The following is a 22218-nucleotide window of genomic DNA, read 5'->3' as shown; positions in this document are numbered from 1 at the left end:
GATGAGCTCTTCTAACATTAATGCATGTACGCAATCATGCACAGATACTAAAATATGGAGCAATAAATGGAGAAGAGGACTAACCTCCAAGCCAAAGCATGGTGTTTGTTAACTGTACAGAACATTTGATCCTCAAGACATGCTATCATTAGTCAACATGAACTCGAAATTAACCTCTCTGAATACATATTCCTGGTGTTATTGTGTATAATTTGTCAATGCACATCACTCCTAAGAGAAAAAGTCTGACTATATTTTCAGCTGACATGATGCAATGCAAAAACAATTATAATACCTTCTCATTAGTTATTGCAATAATTGACTGTTAATATAATGAATATTTGCAGTGTCTATTTATGAGTGTGAATATTCTAGCTTGTTGGCAAAGGCTGACCATTGCTTACGTGTTTGACCGTCAGCACAAATAGCATAATACTTCTATTTACACTTTGTGCAAACAGTATCTATCACTATTTGCTCGGTGTAAATACCATCTAACAGTTTTACATTTAGTGCAAATAGCTGTTGCATAAAGCAAATAAGAATGTTTGCAAAAATAAGGGATACGTAGAGATGCTTTTTAGGATGAACTGGGTGCCGGTGGGGTTTCGATCCTCTGCAAACTCACATTCAACTCTTGACTCGGTTCTGATATGAAATGCCCACTAATACCATCCAATTAATCAATGCATTAAAATCAAGTTTTCTTCCACCTTTCAGAAGTAAATGGGTTGCAAATGCAGGTTCATGTTGACTTTAATGGTCTTGCATAAGTGTCTGAAACCCCCAAAACACGTTCAACTGCTATACTGTGTGCTTAGCTGGATGTAACTAAATGTATTTGTACTTTAGGTTGAATTTTATGATTTTTTGTACAAGTTTTATCTTATATTGACTGTTTAATATGCCTTCCGTCATTTGTGAACGAAATTACTGTACCTCTTTATTAAAAAAACGACACGTTAAAACTCAAACCTTGTTTAGTTCATTATTGAAATGAAACCATTTTCTACAATAAAAAGATCACAAAAAGAAACTAAAAATCATAGAAAATGGATCTTTAATGAAAAAAAAAAAAAAAACTGAGGGAAAGAAGAAATAAGGCACAAATATTATTCCCTTATGATCACAAAAAGTACCACAGATCATATAATCATTTTAAAATAATCAATATGAGGTCTTAAAAGACAAAAATAACATGTGCTGCGATGATTAAAAAAAGGCTACAGTTTCATGTTTAATGGAGAAGACATAAGCTAAAATTGTGCAATAAACAGTGAGCATCCACTCACCGAAGATAAACATCGGATTGAATTTAAATTCGTAGACACTCATTAAATCAACCATAAATCAGTGCACTTTATCATCAAAGATCAATAATGACATTTAGATGTCTTCACACCGTGATTCCCTCAAACGCCTACAAGGAAACATCATGTGCAGTCAGCATGGTTTAATCTTTATAACAAGGCTGGTAACTAAACTACATAAAACAAAGTAGAAAATGTCATCAGTTTTGAACATCAGAATACAGTCTCAGAAACAGTCAGTGGTCCGTCCATAGATCATAAACATTTTACCAGAGTGACAGTGCAAATTCAGATTTAAAGAGTGAAATCCCTGAGTGTGTTCTAGTAAGGTTGTTTGGTGATGAAGCGACTGAACATTGTGAAGGCCGCTATGGGTTTATCAGTGGGAACCATGTGACCCGAACCCTGTGAAGGACATAAATACATTTAAAAGAAGATTTTGACAAAATTCACATGCATAGTAAGTAAAGCTAGTTTACAACGGAAGTGAATGCAGGCTCTACTCTGAACCATATGATGCCTAAAATGCTGTCTAGGTATGGCATTGAGTTCCAGTTAATTCAGCTTTTCATTCGTACATGAAAACAGCAGAGATTTGTGGATCATGTGAGTTGCTTTATTGCGGTCTTACCTTCACTGTGAGGAAAGCAATGTTGGTGAACTCCTTGACAAAGCCGCCAACCTGCTGAGATTCACCATTGAAATAAATCCAAGATCTGCGCTGCACCTGGACCTGTTGGAGAACATCAAGACAGATCGTTTCTGCTCCGAAAGAAAGAAAAACACCTACATTTGCGCAATTATGTCTGACACAAATGGCAAGAGCTTTTTCCAATGAAATTAAAACAGGCAAATAATAATGCATTTATGCATTTAAGATTGTATACTAATTTATTAATATAATGTATTATTATTTAAATAAATGGATACGTATGACAGTAATTCAAATATTACTAGGGCTGTCAAACGATTAATCGCGATTAATCGCATCCAAAATAAAAGTTTGTGTTTCCATAATATATGTGTGTGTATGGAGTATAATTATTTTCTATATATAAATACACACACATGTATATATATTTAAGAAAAATGTGTTATTTATATATAAAATATTTATATATAATATAAATATATATACACAGTATATACATGCAAATATTTCTTAAATATATACATGCATGTGTGTATTTATATATAGGCTAGAAAATAATTATACACCGTACACACACATATATTATGTAAAAACAAACTTTTATTTTGGATGCGATTAATCGTTTGACAGCCCTAAATATTACATTAATAAAATATTAAGTAATAAATTGTTATTATACCATATAATTCATATAAAATATATAAACAAAATATAAATATTATATTAATAGCATATCAAATAAATTGGTGAAGATTCTGGAATCCGCTGCTGCTTCAATGTATATCTAATGAGTGATTATAATCAAGGGATTAATCAATATTTTTCCTTCTAAATATCAAAAGGAGTTGAATGACTTCTCTAGGCTTGTGAGATTTTATTTTGTTATAGAAGTTATCAGTGTGATTTCTGAAATGTTCCTTCATGTATTCTCTAATGTCTGTATTTGATATTGGATGCAGTAACAGTGCTTGCTCATGTAGTAGTGGAGCGGCTTAGTGATATAATCGTTCAGTTTATGATACAAGCGTGAAAATTGGCATGAGCAGTCTCCATGGGTCACTTGACAAGAAAATTGTCCGAGCCACTTGAAATTTCAAGATTTTTCATTTTTCAAGATGGCCGACACCTTAGTGGAGCAGTTAAGTGATATAGTGGTTTATTTGGTGATACAAGCATGAAAATTGGCATGAGCAGTCTCTGATGGTCACTAGACAATAAGCCACCCACAGCTACTTGAAATTTTAAGATGGGAGCCATTTTTCAAGATGGCCACCACCTTAGTGGAGCAATTAGGTTCATGGCAATTTTCATGCTCATGCAAGGTATCGGCCATCTTGAAAAATGTCCGCCATCTTGAAATTTCAAGTAACTGTAGGTGGCTTATTGTCAAGTGACCCACAGAGACTGCTCATGCCAATTTTCATGCTTGTATCACCAAATAAACCACTATATCACTTAACTGCTCCACTAAGGTGTCGGCCATCTTGAAAAATTGCCGCCATCTTGAAATTTCAAGTGGCTCGAACAATTTTCTTGTCAAGTGACCCATGGAGACTGCTCATGCCAATTTTCACGCTTGTATCATAAACTGAACGATTCTGCCAAACATAAGCACTTAGCCGCTCCACTATAGCCCGGCTTCCAGAAATTAAATATGGAAAGATGTTTTGTTTGAGAAAGGTCTTCAAAATATATCTGTTCTTCTAGCTCACCATGATGACTAGAGGTCACAAGGGTCATTGGAACCGATAGTTTAAGTGACCATTTCATATCTAAAGTTTTTACTTTACTGTGTTATATAAAAGTGTCCTATCCTTGAGAGAAAGAACATATGTGACCCTGGATCATAAAACCAGTCACGAGTCGCACGGGTATATTTGTGGCAATAGCCAATAATACATTGTATGGGTCAAAATTATAGATTTTTCTTTCATGCTAGAAATCATTAGGATATTAAGTTAAGATCATGTCCCATGAAGATATTTAGTAAATTTCCTACCGTAAATATATAAAACATTTATTTTTGTGAGTGAATGCAGCACAATCGCCAACATAAATGCACAACTTTAAAGGAGATTATCTCAATGTTTCGATTTTTTTGCACCCTCAGATTCCAGATTTTCAATAGTTGTATCTCGGCCAAATATTGTCCTATTCTAACAAACCATACATCAATGGAAAGCTTATTTATTCAGCTTTCAGATGATTGACAAATACTTTGTCCATGTGACTGGTTTTGTAGTCCAGGGTCACATATTATCTGAGAGGACTCTCCTGTTTGAAGTTAGAGCCTGGCCAAATCCAACCTTGAAAAAGCTGTGTGTCGGTGTGTGTGTGTGTTAGTCTTTTTGGTTACAGGTTAAGGAACCACTGGCATTGTTGTTCTGGACAGGCTGGCGCCCAGCAACCCAAATCTGCGACCTGGAAGGTCATGACGTGCCTAACTTCAGGGTCTGAGTGTCAGCCGCATAATCTATGGAGATATGCTTCAGTCTATCTATGTGTGGAAAATTACTATGTTTATCTATTTCTTAGCCAATCAGAAGCATTCAACCTGAAGCAAGGATGTAGCTTAGACCTTGGTGAAGGGTATAACTGCTGTGTGTGTGTGTGTGTGTGTGTGTGTGTGTGTGTGTGTGTGTGTGTGTGTGTGTGTTCTGAAACTATCTTCAGTAAAACTTTAATTTATTATAATTCTGACTCTGGGTCTTCATTCATCATATCTGGTTCTGGGTCTTTGACTGTAAATCCCCTTAAAATTGTATTTAAATAAATGAAATGAATAATAATTATTATTATCATCATCATTATTCTATTAACAAAATATAAAATTATAATTAAAAATTTTATTTGTAATAATAATAATAATAATAATAATAATAAAAACTACATAAATTATATAAAGTTTTAATCTTATTGGCTGGCTTATTATTGGCTTATTAGGCCATTTCTGGTCGTCAGGGTGCACAGATTTTTAGATTTGAAAAAATATAATTATATGAATGATCAGACGGAGACTAAAAGCAAGCAGGACACACACGACTCCTCACCTCTTGCTGGAGAGACTCCACAAACCACTCGTCTCCGAGGAAATTGCAGGCCATGTCCACATCTCCATTATATACCAGCACACGGTATTTCTGTTGAAAAGATGTTATTGAAATCATCTGGTAGACACGGAAATATATGATTCATAAGCATTTACATTCCCATCACTCACTAGTGCTCCAAGAAGCTTCAAGTACTGTTTCTTCACGTCCATGAACAGGCGGTTGTAGTTCAGATTGACTTCAGCACTGCAACAATTTCAAAATTAAAGTCCTCTATCACAACCCTCATTTGCATTTTGCGTTATTAAAGTCCACTTAACGCACCTGCAGATGACCCAGTCCAAAGCATTGGGCGAGATGTGGATGGCAGTCTTCACGAGCGGGTTGTTCAGGTACAGGGTTGATGGGGTAGAGTTGGTGCACGGAGGATCGAGACGCGTAGATTTAAACTGGGCGGCCACATTTCGCAATTTCTGATTCAACAAGAAGATTCATATGGATTAACCCTCAAACACCATGAGCAGGCTCAGATATTTCTTCTTTCTAATACTTAAATTGATATTTCACCCAAAAATGAAAATTCTGTCACCATTTTCTCATCCTCATGTTGTTTCTTTCTTCTGCTGAACACAAATGAAGATATTTTGAAGAATATGGGTAACCAAACATTTGATGGACCCCATTGACTTACATAGTATTTTTTTCCTACTATGGAAGTCAATGGGGTCCATCAACTGTTTGATTACCCTTATTCTTCAAAATATCTTCTTTTGTGTTCAGCAGAAGAAAGAAACTCATACAGGTTTGGAACAACTTGAAGGCCAGTAAATGACAGAATTTAAAAGTACCGTTCACCTAAAAATGAAGATGCTGTCATTTTTTACTGACTCTCATGTTGTTACAGTAGTATTAGTAGAGGTAGAGATTTTAATGCCACGCACACGTACGTTTTACATATACATATGATAAATTCAAAAACTTTTTCTGGTAAAACATTGTTACAAAACCCCAAACTGTTCTTACTGTAAATCCCATACACATGCACTTTCACATCTTCAAACAGGAGTGCTGTGTTTGATTACGAGACCCAATGGTGTTTAACATTACTTGTGTCACAGTTTGATTATGCAAATGAAATAAGAGCTACAGCTAATAGGGATATTTTCAGTGAACAATTAAAATAAAACAAGTTATTGTATGACCTCAGTATTTTCAGTGTAAAGAATTGATCATCAAAATTGTTAAAGATGTTTAAAAGAAATTCATACAGGTTTGAAATGACAGTGTATTAGTAAAAATAAATAAGCTATAAAAGCAATGCATAAATAAAAAAAGATTAAATAATTTATTATTTAGAATTTTTATTTATAAAAAAAAAAAAAAAGATTTATAAAGATATATGTGTGTGTATATATAATATATAAATATATATATATATTTTTTTTTTTTTTTTATTATTATTTATTTTTTTAAATAATGACAGGAGGGTGTATTAGTAATTAACATGTGACAGTTTTCATTTTAAGTTTGACCCTTTAAAAAGAAAGGTTGTCTAACAGCAACCCACAATCTGGTTTATATACCTTGTTCTGTAATTTGGACCATTTATGGTTGAGGAAGTGGTGGCCCAGGTCTCGGATCACAAATTGGCCACTTTCAAAGCTGGATTCAAAACACAGAACAAAATGACACTGCGACCTTTTAAAAAATATATAATAACGTGTAATGTCACATGTGACTGGTTCATGCTCACCTTAGACTCTCAGGAACACCTCCTGGACAGGCTGCATACAGGTTATAGATGTTGAGCCCTGACGAGTAGACAATGATTTGAACTGTATTCACCTAAAGAGTTATAGAAAGATAAGAAAAGATGCTGTAAATAAAGAATACAGGACACTTAATGCATCTCAAAATATTTGTAAACACAGTTCAACTTACAGAATTCGAGCAGTTCACATCCTCGCTATTGTAGAAGTTACACACTCCATCTTTGCAGCAAAACGTCTGCAGGTCATTCCACAAGCTAGACAAGAAAAAATAAATAAGACATAAAAAAACACATACTAAAGATTAAAATACAAAACACACCACACTAAACATGTATGAGAAACAGTAATATGACACCTTTACAGCAAGCATCAACATATAAAATTACAGTGCATGTTCAATAGAGCAACATGAAGAGTCATATTAGGTGAGAAAACACTGTACCTGGTACCAAGAAGCCCATGATAGTATGCAAAATACACCAATGAATTGTCATTTAGCTCATAGCTGGACAAGCCATTTCCAACCGCAATTCCCTACAAGACACGAATACACACATCATACAGAATCACATGGATCGAGACACTCAATGTCTCTACTGTTTATGGTTATAATGAAGCCCCTTCTACCTTTAAATTGATGCTGCTGTCCTCCATGACTATCTCAGCCAGTGTGGGAATGTAAATGCCCCCGTAACTCTCGCCGGTCAGGAAAAACTCATTCTTGCTGAACTCAGGAAACAACTTGAAAAACGTTTTCACGGCCAAGTAGTTGTTCATGGCCACCTGGAAAAGTCAGCGAGCGCATGGTTACCATTTTAGTTTTTTTTGTCCAGTGCAATCAAGCACTATCTGTACTATGCAATGGGATTTTTTCTCTAAAAGGCAATATGATTTGAGTCATACCTCTGTGTCATTTGTGGTGTACTTCTTGTCATCCGCGTAGGAGAAGCCGACACCTGCTGGTGACTCCAGGTATAAGACATTTGCAATCTGGAAAAACACCCCATATTTATCTATGTAGACTCATGACTTTCTAAAACATCCAGGTTATAAAATGTCCAAACAAACTCTTTATTTAAAAACCACTGGACTACGTAAAAAGAAATGACACACCATTGTTTCTTTATTTGGATGAACGCCGAAACGTCTTGTCGTTTCTTTTTATGTAGTCCAATGATTTTTTAAAAAAGAGTTTGTTTGCACACCCTTTATTTAATAAAATAAAGCCAGTTTGCTATAGCCAAGAATATAAGAGCATAGGAGCATGTGACTGGATGAAGGAAGTGTCATAGTCCAGTTACCAAAAATGCTGCTTAAGATGAAAACTGGCCCCTAGACTTCCTCATTTCACATCATAGCAATTACTCATTTGGTAATGCTGGAATACTTAATTAAAAATAAATAAAGACAGAACCCATACCTTGTTCCAAGAATAAGGATTATATTCTAGAGTTGCTCCATCATCTTGTATCTGTAAAAAAGAAAAATAATTGCATGTACATGCATACATACACACGTACATATATAATAAAAAGCATTTGTCTTTTAAAAAGTATGGTTTATATAATGAAGTGCTGTGACTTCTCACCAGATAAGGTCCGTGCTCTGTGAGCAAACCATCCATGGAGCTGCATCCTGGTCCTCCGTTAAGCCACAGAACAACCGGACTATTGGCCGGATCTTTCTGAGACTCAACAAACCTGATTAAGTGGAGCAGAACACATTAATGCTGGACAATTACAAATGGGAAATTTAAGAGTTTTAAAAATGAAAGTGAAAATCAGGCAGTCCTTACTGACCAGTAGTGGAGGTGCTTGTTGTCCGCTACATTGAAGTATCCAGAATAATGCTTGAAGCTGGGCTGTTTTGAAAGTCCAGGCAGATATTTGATTTCATCTGCATCTGGAGCTCCAGAAACCTCCAGCACCCCCAGCAGCAAACACACCAACACAAGATGCATCTGAAACACAGCAACACTTACTGACCTAACCTCACAATAAATGAAACATCACCAATTATAACAATCTGAAGCAAAAGTGTCACCAAAAACCAAAGGGAAAGCTGTATATCCTTTTATGTAACTAACCAGGAAATTAAGTGTTTATCCTATATGACGGTGGAAATCAAAACAGAAGAAGGAGGCACGTGTTATTTAGCAAAAGACAGCTATCCATAGTGTTATTATTTTAGTCTTACCATTCCAGGTGTGGGAACAAACACGCAAACCGACCAGTAAAGTGTTTAAGTAGACTCAAAAATTCATGTGACTTCAACTTTCCCGTGATGAAGTCACATGATGGTTTTCGTCCACCGTTTCAAAATAAAAGTGTATATTAAAACGCACAAAGAAACCGTAAACTGTCTTATATATAAATATCTATTTCTGTTTTCCTATTACTATTGAGGTCAGTATTGGACCTTGGATACCTTATACAAATACGTGTTTGTGCTGTTCCGTAAGTAAGTAAATGATAAATTCATAATAAATGTATTTTAGTGGTCTAATGTATGGAATATATCATGTACTTCCTTTTTTTTTTTTTTTTTTTGTGCAATTGTAAGTCTGTTCAAACGGAAATTAAAGATGTTTTTTTCTAAGGATAATTGTTTGTAGCTCAATTATTCCTCACAAAGGAACTTTAGCGCAGGTACTTTTATTTTGAAAACAGCGCCATCCACACCGTCTCTCTAAGCGATTCGCACGCAGTTCCGAACAGGATCATCCCCGCAAGGTTGCGGCAATTTTGCAGCAGAACATTCATTGTGATTATTTGCTCAAACAGGGCGACGCAGGAAATTCGCCGGATATATTCCAGGTTCACATGGTAACGGTAAGGATTTGATCCGACAAAACTCTTCTCAGGAATGTGAAATTCTGGAGCTCCCCACTGCATCCATTGTTATAAAATGTAAGCTAGTTTGCTAGCTGACCTATTAGTCGAAGCATCTATTATTATTTTTTGATTGTTAAATGCCGTGAAGCTAGTTTTGGTTCTAAGAATGCAATGTCCGAATCGGTTCAACAACGCGACGAGTGAAAACTCACACGAACGAATTTTAGAGCAGCGGAGCATCAACTGTGTGGAGTTATGGAGCAACATGGCGTCCTTTCGAGAACCACACCAGGCAAAGTGTGCGCGGTCTTCCCTGCAGCTTTTATGTGTGCAGAATATGCACAATCTGCATCTTTTTCTTGTGAATACGCGGTTTATATCGTTTGCAGTAATATTTGCGCATTCTTTTACGCGGTTTGATTTTGACCGACGCCGCTGCACGGTCACAAAATGGCGGAACGGCTGTTGTGGCGCTGACGGGGCTTCGCGCGGTCCGTTTTCATTTGTCCGTTTTCTGTGGCTCTGCTTTTTTGAGTAGTAAGAAGTCCTGTAAATAAGACAATGGAGGCTGATAGGCAGTGTAACAATTAAAATATTGAATTACAAGAAATTTTACCGTTGCAGTTTATAGTTTTGACTCTTTGAACAACGTGAGACCAGCAGGAACTGGTTTGTTTCTGGCTGTACACTTTTACAAAATTAAGTTTTAATATTAACGTATTAAAGATTGTAATAGGGTGTCAAAGTCCTGAATCATAATAAGTTTAACTTTTTAATATTAAGCCCGAAAACACTAGAGAACAGTAAAATATTAGGCAAATATTCTGATATAGAATATTTACATATAATTAGTTAAATTGTTTATAAAAAACAATTGAACTAATCCTGATGTCATATTGAGAAATGCTGTCAGAGATTTCCTTTCTGTCCCAATCTCGTTTTAATAGTACAATACATTGTATAATATCTTGTGATTGACAATATATCAATCTGAATTACACTGTTTTTCACTCTCCATTGTTGTATTTTTCAGACTTTGATATTCTTGAGGGAAAAAAAACTAAAATGTTTAAGGTGGAACGGCCAACATTTGTCTGGTAAGGTGTTGCACAGCTTTGGAAAAGAGTATCATGATTGTTTTGCAACTTGCCAAAATGTCACAGATGAGAACTCTGAAGCGGACCACAAAGACTACAGCATCCGTGAGCTCTTAACTTCCAACATGCACAATAACGAGTGGGCCAAGAAACTGCTTGACGATTCCTTTCGGATGATTTCTTTCATCATATTCTTCAAACATCGCCTTCTATGTTGTGGATACCGACATAAGCCATTTTTTTAAAAACTTTGAACAACCTGCAAGTGATTTTTGGGGAGCATTTTATGTTTATCCCCATGAACGTTTGTCTATTTGGTTGGCACCATTCAAGATTTGTTGGTTACCTTCAACGCCAAGGTCCCATATTTTCCGTCGTGTGTTCCTTGGAAACATGTTTGTGGTCAGTTCATCCAACAGGTTTTCCTTTCGTCTTCACCCACAATTTTTCATCAAATACTTGAGAAATATTTCATTTAAAAAGCGGCGAGCGCAATCTGAGCTGCGTGTCTGCATGAGAATGTTACGGAGATGAAGCGAGCTGGACAACTCTAGGCCTCCTGCGATCAAGGGCTCATAAGACAATTTTTTCAACGTTTTATTTAGTAAATAACCGTGTTTTTGTCACTTAATCCGGCAGCAAAACACCACATACGATTTACACTGTACTTAAAAAATTCTACCTGTTGTGAAGGCTCTCAAGTTTGTCTTTAAAGTCAACATGTAGGGATTAGAAAAAGTAGATTGGTTGAATGATTATTCATTCAGGCCTGAATGTGCATTAAAGTAAATCTGGTCAATTTTCATCTAATGTTGACTTTCAAAGACTTCTGCAGTGTTTTGTTACTTTGCCCAGACATTTTACCTCTGGAATCTCTCTTTTCTTACATGTCGATGCATCATCAAATTCAAGACCTTGGGGGAAATATAGCTAATCAAATAGTCTTGTATCTAAAATCAACTGCAAGCGTTCCTTGAAAACGGGCCATTGAACCTAAAGCTCGTAGAGGCATGTCGCACAGAAGAAGTCGGAGTGGTACGCCACCCTCGTACACCACCAACAGCAATGACCCTCGTGACCTGGAGCGAAGGATTTTTGTTGGAAATTTGCCCACGGCGCACATGGCGAAGAAGGACATGGAGGATCTGTTCAGGCCATATGGGAAAATACAGGGTTAGTAGCGTATAAATTCAACGACTTATTTAGACGTTTCGGAAAAATAGCAGCCTATTTTATAGTGTTCGCTGCAGTTTTAATTTGTTTTATCCACCGTTCTTTAGACTTTAGTTGCGATTTTCAGAAAGCAAGGGAAGCTTAGGCCAAAAATCCACCAACAAACGCCTTTTTTTGCGTAAAACGAAATGATTGTTCCCTTTTTCAGCTTTGTCCCTGTTTCGTGGGTACGGATTTGTGCAGTTTGAGCGAGTGGAGGATGCCGAGGCTGCTAAAGCCGGACATAACGGTCGAATTTATAGAGGTTATAAACTAGGTAAGGTCTGATTTGGTATTTAAACATTGAAGTAATTTGAGCAGTTTTTACATCTAAGTTTTTAAATTTTAACTTCAGATCAATAAAACTTAGGACCAGTTAATTGTATGATTCTAATATTACTGTAATAACTGCAATGTGGTGAATCTAATAAAGCCAAACTTTAACTTCAAATATGATCCTTATGTTAATTGCATATTAGGGCTTAGTTTTTCCCCTCTACTCTGAGTTTTTGTTTATGTGACGGTATAAATAAAAGCTATAAATTCAATTGGCACTTTTCACAAATAGGTTACATATCGACTTTTTGAAATTAAAGTCCCAATGTTTTCCCATTTCACTGGTTCTTTTTGTCTGTAATTATAATCTTGTTAAAATCGTACATCGGTATTGTAATTTTGATGACAATGGTTTTTTATCCATTTTTAGTTCACTGGCCCATTACACTATTTGTGCAAAGTTCCAGTTATTGTTGGTGGTTTAGTCGAGAGGTATTTAATAAGTGTTTACGGCTGGGGAATACTGACGTACACATGGGCGCACAGGTTCTCTAGATCCTTAACTGCTTTTTTTCCCCACATTGTAGTATTTACTTTCAGCTACTATTGAAACTTTGGAAATGCTTATAATTTAAACGCAGCAATGTTAAATGTTCATCCTCTCAGTAAAAAAACCAACAAAAAAACTCGTTTGGCTCTGAAATATTTCCGTCTTTTGTCATGTTGAACGTTTGGATTGGTTTATTTTCAGATGTAAATATGGCAGCGGAGAGACGACAGAATAAATCCAGGTCAAGCCCTCCACGCAGGTAAAGTATCGTTGGGATTTTTGCTAATGAAGACGACATCTATCGAGAATTTTGGTAAACGTTTTTTCCCTCCACAAAGGAATTCATCGAAAGAGCTAGAGTACATCAATATCATTGTCGGGTGCGCAAAATCGGTTCAGTCAATATTTCTCGTGGCTATTCGATTTTTAGTTTTGTTCTATTTTTATTTTTTTTCCCCTTTTCCTCACTTTTAGTTGTATCAGAATTAACTGAAATAAAGTTGAAAGGGTAATTTGAGTGCGTTTCCCTTGGTGTGTCTGTGTCTAAACGGTGTGTTACTCATTCTGTTCTCTTACAATGCACAGTTTTCAAAATCGTCAACCTGGCAATCTCTGCTTCCTTCTTAAAACATTCTCAAAATCCTAATTATTTTAGGTGTTCAGATGGGACGGAAACAATTAAAACTAATAATTTAAGCAATTTCAGTCGTTCATTCAATTGTTGGATGATATTTATATTTGGAGGTGGTTGTTTGTCTTTCCAGTCAATTCTTCATCACCTCCTCGATTTTAAAAAGAAAATAACTTTATTGCACTGACGTGGAACAGAGTTGCGGTTCATCGCGTTGGTTTATTCTTAACAAGTTTTAAATTAAAAACCCATGTTCCAAGGCTTAATTTAAGTAGAAATTTTTTTTTGATTTGACAAAAGAAGAAAAGCATTATCATTATGTGAATCCTGCTGCTCTTTTTTTTTTTTTGACATAAATTTGACTCAATGGAACTAAAGGATACTAATGGTAACCCTAAAAAAGATATTTGCCATTACATTCGTTTTTGGAGAGAGCTATATTCAGAGTTTGCAACAGAGCATTTTTTTTTTTTTTAAGCGAAATGAAGTGAATTTTGCGAAAGATAGGACTAATAAATGGCACCACCCTCTCATTTCTATGCTCTCCCGCAACAGTGTCTGGCTGTCGCAAAACTCTGAAAGTGTATAAATGAATGAGATTTTCTTGTAGAAATGATTTGTTTTACAGTTTCTCTTTTTTTTTTTTAAGTCTTCTTTGTGCTTACCATTTGACTAACATTTTGTAACAGTTTTTAAATACTTTATGATAAAATTAGTTGTCTGATAGAGCTGTTTTGGGGCTAAAGTGTTTAGTTGGTATGTGTTGACTAGGTGTGTTTTGTCTGTTCAGGCCATCCAGCGCTTACGGGGACAGTCGAGAGCCCCGTCCTCGTTCTCGGTCCCCGGTGCATGGGCGAGATTCTCGAGACCACCGTGAGAGTCGAGAGAGTCGAGAGATGAGGGGGGATAGTCGTGAGCCACGTCCCGGTCCACCTCGTGATCATGAAGCTCGAGCCCCCCCGGCCGAAGACAGATACAGGGCGTCAGAGACCAGGGAGAAAGATCCTTCCTACAGGTGCACACACAATGCATTTGGTTTATTTTGTTTTTTTGCATTTAAATCACTTTTGCTTCTAGGTGACATCCCCTCATCTAAACAATATTACTGTGTTTCCACAGAGAGGAAGGTTACGACCGGTATTACCGTGGAGATTACGACTTTTATCGGAAGAAAGAGGAGGCGTACCCAGAGCGCTTCAGAGAACCCTGGAATGGCAGGAGAGAGTCAGAGGGTTGGTTTGACATTTACAACTGTTCTGAAAATAAAGCTAATATTTTGCTTGAAGAAAATTCATCCTGTTTTGAAGATCAAGGTTTTTTTTGTATTGTGATAATTTAAGAAAATTCAACATGTATCCATTTAAATAAATATCAATGAAAGGCAGTACAACAAATACTGCCATTGTTTTTGCGTTTAAGGTAATGAGAATTTTGTGAAATGTATTATGAAAATATCACAATGGAATAAATCTTTAACATACTTTAAATATGTAAATATATAAAATATTAGTAACACTTTATTTTACAGTTTCCTTGTTACATGTACTTACCATAGTAATAATAGTAAAATACGCATAATTGCATGCACCTAACCCTCAACCAAACCCTAACCCTATAGCAAGTACATGTAGTTGCTTAATATTACTCAGTACTTAAATATATAATTACACTGTAACAATCACACTGTAAAATAAAGTGTAACCAAAATATTCAATACAGGCACATTCTTGGGTTTTATTGAGTTTTCCTCAGTAGTGTTTTATTTGTGGTAGTGATAATGCTCTTAACAGTCATCTTTAGCAGCATTGGGAATTCAGTTGGCTTAGTTTATGGTGGAACAAAGTTTAATTGAAATGTGCACAGTTTTGCTCACAGAAGGGTTTTGCTAAGTGTTTAGTTCTGAATTTACAGATGAACGAGTGCGTCCCGAAGAGCGCCGTAGGAATGAACTTTACCGTCAATATTATGAAGAGCTGCAGAGGCGCTATGATGCTGAGAGACCAGTGGATTGTTCCGTCATAGTCGTCAACAAGCTGCAAAAGTGAGTCCTGCGGCTACATTTCTCAAAGCATCTTTAAAAAGAAATGATTTCCTAGAGACACAGTGCCATTTTCTGCTCTGTGCTTGTGTGCAGGGAATATGCTGAGACGGTGGGCAGGAAGGTTCGGGATCTGGGTATGGTTGTGGATCTCATCTTCCTGAATACTGAAGTATCCTTGACCCAAGCCCTGGAGGATGTAAGTCGGGCTCGTACACCCTTTGCCATTATCATCACCCAGCAGCACCAAGTACATCGTTCCTGTACTGTCAACATCCTCTTTGGGACCCCGCAAGGTATGTATTCCTTCCACAAAGAATTTGATATTTAATGCCAATTTACTTGCATATCAGCGTTAAGCTGAAAAATCCAATGGGACACCTATATTCTTGAACGAAAACCACTAGCAAAACACTCTTAAAGGGATACTTCACCGATTAGCATTACGCTTTGTATCAGTAGAAACCCGGTAGTATTATGGAATGACCGTGCTTCCCTCCCTCATGTCCCCCTGAGACGACAGATTTCTGTATTGTGTGTCTGAAAAAAAAAAAAAAAATCATAATTTAGCCTCATCAGAGGCGAGAGACTACAGCCAGTAGGAGGAGCTCGTTCCGCATGTGTTCGACCCGCCCATAGGGGGATCTCACGAAAAAATCTTGGGGGATCTTCGAGTCACTAGTAGTCACTGCGACGTTCGTCTGTTATAGGACAACTTATTTTGAATAAAATTAATATTTGTGTAGGCTAGTGTTCAATGTTGTTATCAATAGAGATACGCGGATGGGGTATTAGTTCATCCGCAACCGCATCACAAAACTCATCATCTGCACCAACGTTTTTTTACCAGATTTCCAAGCCGCACCCGCCCGCCATCCGCTGATTGTTTTGCGGTCTATGGACGATGCAATGCTCTGCTGATGCGAGCCGCAAGAAAGCCCTGGTCTGTTCTAGAAAGGATGCAGCAAAGATTTAATGCTAATTTATGAGGCATAGGCCTACGCTGAGTTTCATTCATTTACGATGAGATGCGCTCTAGTTCACAATGCAATGCAAATGAACGCGGTGCATCGGAGCCTCAATGTCACGGTTATTATATTGTATACTCCTATATTTGCTTTTTATTTATTAAATACATGCAATTGGTTGATGAAACATTTATTAAAATTAAGATACAATTTGTACAAAACGAAATTCGCTTTAAAGAAAGGCTTTCTAAAAAGCAAAACTTAATGAAGTGGTAAAAACCATGTCTCCCGATTGAAAATGTTCATTGCTAATGTTTATTATTGCAAATGTTTTTCATTTGTTTAATAAATCTCATAATGATGGCACATCACTAGCCTATATCATAACTTTTTATTTCTGTCTCAAATGATTGGCGGTCGGTCAAGGGGTACTTGGCAAAGAATCAAATACAGTTGGAAACGACGTAGACCATTAATAACACAGACTGTTAACATTTGTTTTTAATTAGTATTTAAACATTCTCTATGATAAAAAATGTTTGTAAAAAACACGGTTTTGGCGGTTATAGAGATCTAATGACGGTGTTCAACTATAACCATCGGTCTCACGGTTATATACTAACCGTCACACCCCTAAATTCTACTACATAAATGACCCAATTTAAATACACATTCATCCTTCCAGCGGTGAAATATCCCTTTAATATACAATAGTGTATGTTCGTACTGCACTCCACTCTGACTACAATCCATTTAAGCTATAATGAACGTTTTACCACAAGATCCCTTTCTCCTGCAGAGCACAGGAACATGCCCATGCAGGATGCCATGGTGCTGGTGGCCCACAACTTTGAATCCTTTAAAGTTGAACATCGCACTAAAGAAAGGGACGAGATTGCGAGGAAGGCGGCCAAGATGGCCGATGATGTGCTGATGAGAGAACACGAGAGAGAGGGCCATCCCGTCTCCCTTCTGACCCCCATCACACTGCTGTCGGAGGGCAGGTACGTCAACAAACACTAGCGTTCAAAAGTTTGTGGTCTGTAAGATTTGTAATGTTTTTGAAAGAAGTCTCTTCTCAGCTAGGCTGCATTTATTTGACATATTTTGAAATATTACAATTTAAAATTCAATTTATTCCTGAATTGTCAGCATCATTAGTCTTCAGTGTCACATGATCCTTCAGAAATCTTTTTTAATATGCTGATTTGCTGCAAACTTGGAATGGTGGTGTAAATAGTGGTGCAGGCATGACCTCAGAATCTGGAAGACTAATCCGCTTTATACAAATTTGGTTTCATAATAGGATTTTTCTATTTGAGGAAAATAAAGCCTATGGTAATCATAACATGATACTTTGGCATTTTGTTCTACAACGTTAACTGCACACATTCACCCCGAACTGCCTTATCTAGTTACTTATTAAAAATGTGTGTTTTCAAAAATGAACAAAATTTGTGTTTTCTCTGGGTATTACGTTGTTAAATAAAACATCAAAGTATCGTCAAGTTATGTTTCACCACAGGCTTTATTTTACACACAAATTGAAAAACCTCATTATAAAACACCATAGGAAAACCTCAAAGGACCCAGCGGTGAATTAGACTTCCGGGTTACTACTTCTCTTGTTAGAATTTACAGGAGTAGTTTGAGGAGTAGTAATTTGTTCTATTGAAATTTGTTTCTTTGTTTACCTGAATAATAACTAGAAGAAAAAAAAAGTTTGCTTAAAGGTCACATGCCATTTGCTTTCATTTAAGTTCATTAAAATATGTATATTATCTAATTTTCATTTATCGAAATTTGCATGGAGAATCTTGAAATTTTATTAAATTGTATTAAATTTTCATCTCTCAGGTTTATGACTCCAGATGAGATGGCAAGGCTAATTGACTACCTGAGAGACAAACGTGATCGTCTTGTCAGAAGCGGTACTGATGCAGGTAACTTCATTAGTTCTCAACTCAATGTTGTATTTTTCTGCGTTCACGCCATGTCGTAATTATCGTAACGATTCTGAACTACGGAGCTTTATTTACGCTAACTACATGACGTGAACGCACCTTTACACTTTACCAATCAAGCCTTACCTTTCACTGTTGTTGGCCACTTTTGACTGGCACTGTACTAAAATATACACAAATAATATTGCTACTGTATTATAATATACACATTAATATTATCGGCCGATATATCTATCAGGCTTTTTAACTCCCTAATATCGGCATCTGCCCCCAAAAATCCATATCAGTCAGGCTCTACACTTTACCAATCAAGCCTTATCATTCACTGTTTTTGGTCTCTCAAGGTTCACAACTTGCTCCTGCGTCCCTCGAACCCTCTCAGACGACACAGGCTTTATCGGCGACAGCTCAATCCACGTACTCCAGCCTGACCCTCCATTCCACCCATCTGACCCCTACATCGGCCCCGGCCCCCACCGCCGCCAGCCAACAGCAAGAGCTCCAGGCTAAAATCCTCAGCATCTTCAACAGCGGCAGCGGCGCATCTTCAGTGTCCAGCCCGGTTCAGGCTCCCCAAACACAGGGTTACGGCTCCAGCCTCGGCCCTCAGAGCATCGGCCTCCAGTCTTCTCACGGTGTCGCGGGCATACCTAAAATAGCTGCTGTCCAGCCTCAGAGCATGATGAACCCTCGGGCGACTCTAAGGCCCCCTGGTGCTCGTATGCCGGGGCCGACGGGCCCTCCGAGACCGGCTGTCACCGCAGGCACTGGGATCAACTTCGACAACCCCAGCGTGCAGAAGGCCTTGGATACGCTCATCCAGAGCGGCCCCATTAACCACTTGGTGAATATGGGATCTGGGGGGCAAGGGCAGCGGCCGTCGCAGGGAATGGGCCAGAGCATGGAGCCATCGCCCATGTCACATTATTCCCGCCATTACTGAAATTGTTCAATTTGATAAGAATCGAGAAGTCGGCGTTGCTCTGAATCATCGTAAATTATTTTTTTTTGGTTCCTGTGTCATTTGTGATAAAAACACAAACGCATTGTGTGAAGTTTTACGGTTTTAGTTTTCTTTTTACTCTAATGTGTTAGATGAAACCTTTACAGAGCATGATTGTGTAATGCATCATTAGATGGGGGGAAAAAACATTTCTGTTGTTTTATATGGAATTTGTGCATTGTATATACCAGCCAACTTCTGAATTAATAAATTCATTTTTAGATACAAAAGTTCTTGACTCTCTTCAATATGTTCCACAGCTTTTTATTGTTTCTAAACTAAAGTCTGAAAGACACAACCTTTGCCCCAATTTGCAGTCTGGATGCACCAACGTTAATTGCTGAAAATCAGATGGTGTGTAGATTTTGGCAGTCAGAATTCATAGAAAATTGCAGTGTGTGATTTTTGTTGTTATTTTAAACTGATTGCTAAATTATTTGTCATATGCTCCTACACTTAAATAGATTCTTTATTCGTATCAGTAGTTCTTGAAGAACATTTAACATTCATGAAATCTTTGTAGTGGAAATTAAAATGTTCTCCACGCTAAGAAAAAATTGGTTCTATTAAGAACTGTTCATTCCTGCGACTCGCATTCATTTCAACACAATTGAGTGAAAAAAAGCCCCATTAAATCAAAGTTGACAACACGCATATAACGAGTTCATATATCATACTACGTTTAAAATATTTGTCGTGGAATAATGCACACAGTCACTTCGGTTTTAAAATATACAAAGCAATGTAATCTGACCAATTCATTAAAAATTAAGATAGTATTCTACAGTAGTCAACATTTGAAGTGGATCAAAATTAAACGATACCTGTTCTTGTCTTTGGACAACTTTGATGAACTTTTTCGATCCAGTTCAGATGAATTCAAACTATTTTGAACACAGATATTGTCCTAACCAACATATTTTCCCAGTTCTTTGTCTATTTCTGCAGCATCATGTTAGGAAACACAGCTATTATTTCATTAAACATCAAATAAGATCAGATTCGCTGTCACCATTTTCACTTTCAGTGTGGAAAAATTATTTGTTGCTGGAAATGATGCCTGGTTAAATTAAATGCCAAATTCATTGTTGTTTAACGGTAAACAAAAGTTTGCTACTTTAATTCAATAAAACACTATTACTGGAATATGACTAAATAAGTATTAACAGTATTTAGTTCATTAAGGAAGATCTCAACACTTACCGTCTCTGCTCAACAAACCCTGCTTTGGTGAAATCGATTGATTTTGCGCCGGAAAACTGGAACAAATACTTAAAAAGTATTGACTGAGAAATGAATCAGAACATGAAACTGGATTGAAGATGATATTAATCGGTTTGTTTCGATATATTTTCAGCACTTCTCTCAGGAAAATGTCTTTAAATCACAGCCAGTTCAGATCTGGGAGTCTGTATACTAATGACCTCATGATATGAATCAGGTGTGTAACATAAATGACATCCAAACCGAGGAGTGTTAGGAACCTCAGATCCAGAATTGAGAACAACAGCCTGCTGGGAATAAAGACTCCATCAAAAAATCCGTAATAAAATGGTATTCGTTTATTGCATTTTGTGCTGACAAATCTATAAAATGGAATGGGAGTTTTGCAGAAGCCATAGAGATAAAGCATTTGAAATGTAAGATAAAACTACATTATTTTCTTTATGTACCATGAAACACAATAGAGAATACTCATTATTTATCTTTTTAAAATATCCAACTTACACTGACACAGAAAATAAACACCTCAACACTATATTTACAGGACCCTCGTCCACCCTTGCCTGTGGTCCCAGATCTGCTGTGTGTACGTCACTGTACACACACACACTCACTCACACACACCACTGAAAAACACACAGGAACACACTACATGGCAATATGACCGTAAAACCCCGAAACAGACAAAAAAATTCTACTTGTGAAAGATCTGAAAATCATTTCTTCTCCACTACATTCCCTTTCAAATGTTCATACAAAATGTTTTCATTTCAAATGAATCAAAAACAAGTCTGAGGGATTCAGCCATTTTCCATGTAAAACTAATGTTCTGATCTAGAATGAATTGCAATATCATTTGCAAAATCACTGAACAGCCCAAAGCGAGCGAGTCGATGACTCTCGCATGTTCTGCAAATCAGCCGTTCAAAGAAGCAAAGCCGAGACAACGCATGATTGTGTTTATTCATTTCACTTATAGCAGTCTCAGATTGTTTGCTTCAGCAATATCGAACTTGCAGCCATGCTGTAATAAAGCAGAAAGGCATAAATATACATAAATATTATAAATATATAAGAAATGGTCCAATCAAATTAGTAGGGGAGTCACTATATATATTTTTTTTAATATTGTAGCAAATAGTCATTGAAGTTTAATTTAAGTACAAATCTTGAGATAATCATGATTTAAAAAAATAAATAAATCAACCATAAGCATTGCACTTTTAGAAGATTCGTTAACACATAGCTGCCAATTTGTGCGTTTAAGGCATGAGTAGAAACTGGAGCAAATAATAATGATTTCACAGCTTAACATAACAGACCCTCGAGTTTCTTTTTAATTCATTTAGAATGACAGTTTGCACATATCCAGGATAACATAAATAACTTTGGTAATCAGTTCTTTAAATAAACAACTGCAGTAAAAGCAAAATGGTCTTTGTCTTGGCTAAAATACCTATCATAAAAATAGACCCCATTAACCAATCAATATTCATTCACACTAGTGGATCCAAAGAAATCAGTGTGCACAACAAGAACACCAAACATCTGGTAAAAATAAAACACATTTACAATCAAAACAACTGAAATAAACCGGCGTGAACATAATACTGTATATCACAAAACATTTAAATATT

At 36.7% G+C, this 22218-nt stretch overlaps 2 protein-coding genes across 6 annotated transcripts; one reads left to right on the top strand and one right to left on the bottom strand.

The window, feature by feature from the left end:
- Positions 1-1043: 1043 nt before the first annotated feature.
- On the bottom strand, positions 1044-9232 carry ctsa (cathepsin A). Of its 2 annotated transcripts, none has more exons than XM_079884101.1 (15): positions 8981-9232; positions 8584-8744; positions 8373-8484; positions 8205-8255; positions 7688-7774; positions 7412-7567; positions 7227-7318; positions 6954-7038; positions 6766-6857; positions 6596-6674; positions 5337-5485; positions 5183-5258; positions 5013-5102; positions 1942-2043; positions 1044-1715 (listed from the first exon to the last, which is right to left on the bottom strand). In XM_079884101.1, exons 1-15 carry the CDS (start codon positions 8981-8983, stop codon positions 1632-1634), a joined length of 1419 nt encoding a protein of 472 aa, XP_079740227.1. In that variant the 5' UTR covers positions 8984-9232; the 3' UTR covers positions 1044-1631. The 2 variants fall into 2 exon arrangements, with proteins under 2 accessions (XP_079740227.1, XP_079740228.1); XM_079884102.1 differs by having other exon boundaries at positions 8871-8990.
- A 227-nt stretch (positions 9233-9459) lies between these two features.
- Positions 9460-19396, top strand: ncoa5 (nuclear receptor coactivator 5). Of its 4 annotated transcripts, none has more exons than XM_079883774.1 (11): positions 9490-9615; positions 11628-11888; positions 12097-12204; positions 12955-13012; positions 14175-14399; positions 14504-14616; positions 15296-15425; positions 15519-15718; positions 17190-17394; positions 18248-18333; positions 18699-19396. In XM_079883774.1, the coding sequence occupies exons 2-11, from the start codon at positions 11726-11728 to the stop codon at positions 19295-19297; spliced, it is 1887 nt and encodes a 628-aa protein (XP_079739900.1). In that variant the 5' UTR covers positions 9490-9615; positions 11628-11725; the 3' UTR covers positions 19298-19396. The 4 variants fall into 4 exon arrangements, with proteins under 4 accessions (XP_079739903.1, XP_079739900.1, XP_079739901.1 ...); XM_079883775.1 differs by having other exon boundaries at positions 9490-9693; XM_079883777.1 differs by lacking the exon at positions 11628-11888 and having other exon boundaries at positions 9460-9615.
- The last annotated feature ends 2822 nt before the right edge of the window (positions 19397-22218 follow it).

The sequence above is a fragment of the Squalius cephalus genome (genome assembly GCF_949319135.1).
Source record: "Squalius cephalus genome assembly, chromosome: 10".
In the NCBI taxonomy this organism is placed as follows: Eukaryota; Metazoa; Chordata; class Actinopteri; order Cypriniformes; family Leuciscidae; genus Squalius; species Squalius cephalus.
Note: the sequence above shows the minus strand (reverse complement) of the source record. Positions and strands in the feature narration are given on the sequence as shown.

Coding starts and splice junctions, on each gene's coding strand:
- ncoa5 (XM_079883774.1), top strand. CDS start 11,726: ATGTCGCACAGAAGAAGTCGGAGTGGTACGCCACCCTCGTACACCACC. Junction 14,400..14,503: donor GAGAAAGATCCTTCCTACAG/GTGCACACACAA, acceptor GTGTTTCCACAG/AGAGGAAGGTTACGACCGGT. Junction 18,334..18,698: donor CAGAAGCGGTACTGATGCAG/GTAACTTCATTA, acceptor TGGTCTCTCAAG/GTTCACAACTTGCTCCTGCG.
- ctsa (XM_079884101.1), bottom strand. Junction 7,775..8,204: donor ATCCTTATTCTTGGAACAAG/GTATGGGTTCTG, acceptor GTGTTTTTCCAG/ATTGCAAATGTCTTATACCT. Junction 6,858..6,953: donor ATGTGAACTGCTCGAATTCT/GTAAGTTGAACT, acceptor ATAACTCTTTAG/GTGAATACAGTTCAAATCAT.